The following is a 5,495-nucleotide window of genomic DNA, read 5'->3' on the forward strand; positions in this document are numbered from 1 at the left end:
ACTTACAATGATAATGTGTAATGTACAATGACGTGACTGGTAGATATTACATAATTAGATGTATATGTTGTACATCACATATATTTTTGATCACTTCTGGTATTCCCCACCTCTTTAAATACCTCTTTTCGGGGACAAAATAGAACTATTAAAAAGTGTCAATTTTTAAATATTTTTTGTTGCAATGATATAATTTAACCGGGATCCATTTTTCCTACAGTGTTTTACCTGTAGTATCAACGTATCAAAACATACTAAAAGTAATCAAAAATTACTGGTGACTCTGGTTACCAGTGGGCTGATACATTAATTCTTTTTAGCATTTTATTTACTCTAGAAAAACATGTTTCGACATATCGTTGCGTTATTTCCTCATTCTTTCTATCTATGCTGCTTAGTAAAGACGCTTTTTTCGCTGTTTGTACATGAAAGTGGGTGAAATGGTTATATTTTTTTATATCATGTAAAATGAAACGTCAGTCTTTAAAAATGGATTAAATCTTGCATTTACCATTTTCATAGCACGTAACACGATTTATTTATCTCCATGGTAAGATCGTTGATCTGTTGTTTCTGTTAAAATCTGATGATCAACCTTAACTCCCAGAAACACAACCTCTTCCTTGTAGGTAAGTTTTATACCATTGAATATTAGATCTAATTCTCTTTTTTTTGTAGGAGTTTCTATTGTTATAACGTTTGTTTTTTGTAAGTTGTTATTTGAAAACCAAGTTTGCAGATTACCTAGATATTGAGCTGAACCAATTCTGACATTTGTTCCTCAGTTTTTGTAGTTAATACTATAGTGGAGTCATCAGCAAAAAGGATTAGTAGATCACTTCCGGGAGATCATTGATGTATAGGATACATAGGAAAGGTCCCAATATTGATCCTTGTGGGACGCCTCGGAGAACCTTTGTCCAGTCTGAAGTAACTTCAGCACCAGTTTGATCATACGAGACCACCCGCTGTTCTCTTTCTGACAAGTAAGACCTAAACCACTCCAGCGGAAGTCCTCGTATCCCTATAGCTTCCAACTTCTTCAATAAGATGTCATGGTGGACTGTCAAATGCTTTAGTTAGGTCCACCATTATACAACTGGTAAGATCGTTGTTATTAATTCCAGTTTGAATTTGTTCTAATAACTGAAAAATTGCTCTGTTTACAGATCTGCCTTTTATATAACCGTTTTGGGACTGGTTAAGTATTTGGTTATTGGTAACGTAATCCTTTAGTCTTTTCAGGACAAGCTACTCAAAAACTTTTGCAATATTAGAAATTAGTGCAATTTGTAAAATTACTTATAAATCGGTCTTACTACAGTTTTTTTTTCAGATTCATCGGAAATATTGCTGAATTGAAAGAGCAGTTTATGACGCTGCTCAAGGGTTCTGCTATTTCATCAACGCACTTTTTTAGAACAGAGATTGGAATTTCATCATAACCCACCGTATGTGTGGTATTCAATACGTCCGCGTCTGCCAATCCACCGATTGTGAATTTTTTGGTTGAGGTATTCTCGTACAACTAGTGCATAATGAGGAGACGCACCATCATGCTGTAGCCAAATTCTGGGATTTAGTGAATTTAGATCTTCTGCATTTGGAAAAATTGCAACTAAACTTGGAATTAATTCTAATTGAAGAAAATTCAAATACTGGTCACCGCCTTTTGTTCCAATAAAGAAATACGGTCCAATAATTCTGTTCTCCACTATTCCAGCTCACACATTGACCTTTTGGGGATACTGTGTATTTGCCTCGGCTTTCCAATGGGGATTTTCAACTGTCCAATAACGACAGTTTTGCTTATAGACTGCTTCATCAGAGAATAGAATATTTTTAATGAATTCCGTATTTGCGTTGCATAGTTCCGTCATTCATCTCGTGCACCAAGTGTACTTTGTAGGGGTGATACTTTTTCTTTTAAGAAATCTTGATACTGTGCTTCTAGATGTATTTAAATTTGCAGTAATATTGGAGATGTTTGAATGCGGATTTTCCTCTATACTTAACAGGACATCCAATTGACGGTCTTCATTTAAGGCCAATGGACGTCCGATCTTAGATTTATCATGTACATGACCAAGTTCGCGAAATTTACTTTCAATTCGACTTATTGTCGATAGTGATATTGGAGTACGGTTTGGATGATTTTCGTTAAACAACGCACGGACATCGTTATACGTTCGGACTCTATTTCCGAAACCAATCATCATAAGAATCTCGATGTTTTCAGTTTCAGTAAGCGTCATTATTACTTTCTTACTTATCAAACAGTCAATAATACGTATATATAAATAACAACGAATAGCGTTGAATAGCAACAAACATAATAAACGAATAACAATGAATAACAACAATTAACACAAGAAACTCCACAATACTACTCAAAATAATCTCATTAACGCACAATAAACTGTTTCAAATCGAATTTTGACACTTGGAAATTTTAAATCAAAACAATTGGTTGCCATGGTTACGCACGGCTACTACTATTTGTTTATATCAATTGAATGGGAAATAATGAAACTTTAAATTAATTTTTCTCGAAAATTTTCTTATGTAACCTATATTAATATTTATTGTACATAATTTAGAAAAAAATCCTCTTTCAAATTCCGATATAAAAAATGGGGTGTTCCATTTAAAAATTTAAATCTTTAGTCTTTAATCTTTTAAATTTCATCGAATTTATCCGTTACTTTTGAAACGCACTGTATATATATCTTTGAAATCAGAAAAGTCTAAAGCAGTCGATGTCCTACCTCCTCTGACTGTATTTATGGTGCCCCAGGTGATTTATTTTATTGTTGGCAGTGTCAATCACTCTAGAAAATATATTTCTTTTTGAAAACTTAATTTCATTACGTACGTGTTGACAGTACATATTCAAATAGTTTCTATCAATTTTTCCTGACATCACCTTCGTATAATTGGCCCTGTATATGTAGATGTGTTCTGTTAGGTATAATATCAGGTTTTCTTTTAAGAATCATGCATTAACACCTGAAGAGATGGTGTTAATCACATTACGGTACATGGCAACGATTGATAAAAGTACTGTTAGCAGAGTTTTGGACAAGGTCATCAATCTAATAGCTTAACTATGTGGGACATATATAAAAATGCCAAATAATGAGGAATATGAGGAAGTTATGGTATTGTCCTTAATAAACAGGAGAACAAGGCTTAAATGCGAAAACACTATCCTAATTTATAAAACACTCATTCGACACTCATCACCTATGCCTACGTTGTCTGGGGAAACCCGCCTAAATCAAATCTTAATAGGGTTCAGGTTTTACAAAACAAAATATTACGCATAGCAGTAGACTCCACAATGACTTCCCGGTTTCACGAACGCATACAATACACAGAAATACTACAGCCATACAACCTCAGCAAAAAGAACATCCACTGTCGCCTTAAAAGGAAACTACCACAAGACATCTACTTAAATTTAAAATACGTTAAATGTTACCATTCAATTTGACTTATGTTTATTATTTTGTAAGTAACAAGGTCCTTTTAGTTATGTAATGTGAAATTTATTTAGCATAAGAAAAAGCCTTGTATAGCAATATTAATTTACTGGTCTGGCAATAAAAATACTTAAAAAAAAGAGTATAACGGGTAGCTAATGAAGCGCACGGGTGAGGAAACAGGAGTGGCGCCCACCTGCATTTTGGACGGAATACGGAATGCGGGGGAAAAATTAAAAATGCCTTTTAATTTAAAAAAAAATGATAACTTTTTTAGCCTTCTAGTTAAATATTTCGGTATAGCTTCTCAACAGTGGACAACTTATTAAAAAGGTGCCGGCGCCCGGGTGCAGTGCACCCCTTACACCCCCGCATCTTATGCATGGTAAGAAGTGGTGGTGCCCGCTTTTCACAAATACACTCTCAAATATGTTAGTAAATGCATGGAAATTACATGTACTAATTGCAAGCTATGAAAAGGCTCCAGTAATGGATCAGTTAACATTTAGAAGTGCTATTGCAAGAGATCTTTTGTTGACTAAAGATTTGTTTGATGATGCTGATTCTGCAGCTACTTCAACATGAACGTAACATTTATCATTTTCAAGTGCAAGACAAAAATCATATACAGTCAAATATCAATATCAGCCGTAGTTGTAAAGTATGCCATTGCAATTTTCATCCAAAATACTTTGATAAATATGACAAACTATTCTTTTTTTCAAATGAAAGTTAATTCTGTTATGTTTCTTATTATGTATGTGATTAGAATCACCATCCCATAACAGGACAAAAACAGACTAACGTTTTTTTTCACCATGTTTATCTATTTTGACCTATTAGCAGTCTCTTTTGTAGGGGTCATCAAAGAATTTCAATCAGAAACTGTACCAGGCCAAAATGGGTTAATAAATAAAGCTTTATTTAAGTAGTAATACAAAAAATACAAAAATTAGTTAATCCAAAGTGAATATTCTCATAGCGATATCAGAAATAAGCCAATCAATCCCTTGCAACAAACAATCTCCTGTAACAGCACTACATAAAATAATTTGCCAGTGATGAGTTTTAATTGTATCCAAATCCAACACCTACAAAAAACCATTAATATCCTTTTTATACTTAATCAAAATATTTACATCTTTAAGTTCTTCTGAAGTGCAAGCTCCAGGTAAATCTTGTTTGTTTGCAAAAACTAAAAGAGTAGCACCAGCCAAACGCTAAAAAAATATATTAGAAATAAAACTCAATTCAACAACAAAGCCTTACTTCTTCTTGTAAAAGATTGTGTAATTCTTTCCGACAATCTTCAAGCCTTCGTTTATCAGCACTATCAACGACCCAAATCAAACCATCTGTGCACTCAAAATAATTTCTCCAGTAAGATCTTAATGATTTTTGGCCACCAACATCCCACATGTTCAACTTAAAGCTAAAACAATTCATATAAACAAATTTGAGATTAATACTTTTAAGTTAAACGAACCCTTTATGTTCAAGAGTTTTTATGTTAAATCCTAACGTTGGGGAAATCGTATTAATATCCTCCCCATTAAAACGTTTCAAAATCGTCGTTTTACCAGCGTTGTCTAAACCGCTAATTAATAAATTAAGGAATTTCTAAGTTTAAATACATTTTGAGGTTAGGAATTATTTTTGCAAAAAAATAAAAGGATACAGAATTAAAATTCTCATCTCCTTCTCTTTTTGCTTCATCTTTCTCAAAACGGTAAGAAACCCCATTATTGCGTGTATTAAAAATCACTTAAATTAAAAATTAATTTGATACAGTTATTACTGACATTTTAAGGTTATGTTGTGACAGCTATGGAAAGTTTGTTTTTTATAATTTTTAAAATTAAATTCGTTACTGCGATTGTTATAATTAGTTAATAATTTTAATTGTATTTAATAACTAAATTATAAATTATTTCTCCAAAATAATATTTTTTATTATAAATTTTTTTTGTAGCTAACTTCGTGGCGGTAAAAATTGCGGCGAATACTTGT

The 5,495-nt window shown here is 32.7% G+C and overlaps 1 protein-coding gene across 1 annotated transcript; it reads right to left on the reverse strand.

The window, feature by feature from the left end:
• Positions 1 to 4,386: 4,386 nt before the first annotated feature.
• LOC111420368 (ADP ribosylation factor-like 2) lies at positions 4,387 to 5,309 on the reverse strand. Its single transcript, XM_023053346.2, has 5 exons — positions 5,164 to 5,309; positions 4,972 to 5,082; positions 4,755 to 4,917; positions 4,625 to 4,705; positions 4,387 to 4,576 (listed from the first exon to the last, which is right to left on the reverse strand). Exons 1-5 carry the CDS (start codon positions 5,226 to 5,228, stop codon positions 4,442 to 4,444), a joined length of 555 nt encoding a protein of 184 aa, XP_022909114.1. The 5' UTR covers positions 5,229 to 5,309; the 3' UTR covers positions 4,387 to 4,441.
• Between the last annotated feature and the right edge of the window lie 186 nt (positions 5,310 to 5,495).

This window comes from Onthophagus taurus, chromosome 7, assembly GCF_036711975.1.
Source record: "Onthophagus taurus isolate NC chromosome 7, IU_Otau_3.0, whole genome shotgun sequence".
Classification (NCBI taxonomy): Eukaryota; Metazoa; Arthropoda; class Insecta; order Coleoptera; family Scarabaeidae; genus Onthophagus; species Onthophagus taurus.

Coding starts and splice junctions, on each gene's coding strand:
- LOC111420368 (XM_023053346.2), bottom strand. CDS start 5,228: ATGGGGTTTCTTACCGTTTTGAGAAAGATGAAGCAAAAAGAGAAGGAG. Junction 5,083..5,163: donor GAGATGAGAATTTTAATTCT/GTATCCTTTTAT, acceptor TTTATTAATTAG/CGGTTTAGACAACGCTGGTA. Junction 4,577..4,624: donor CTTCAGAAGAACTTAAAGAT/GTAAATATTTTG, acceptor GGTTTTTTGTAG/GTGTTGGATTTGGATACAAT.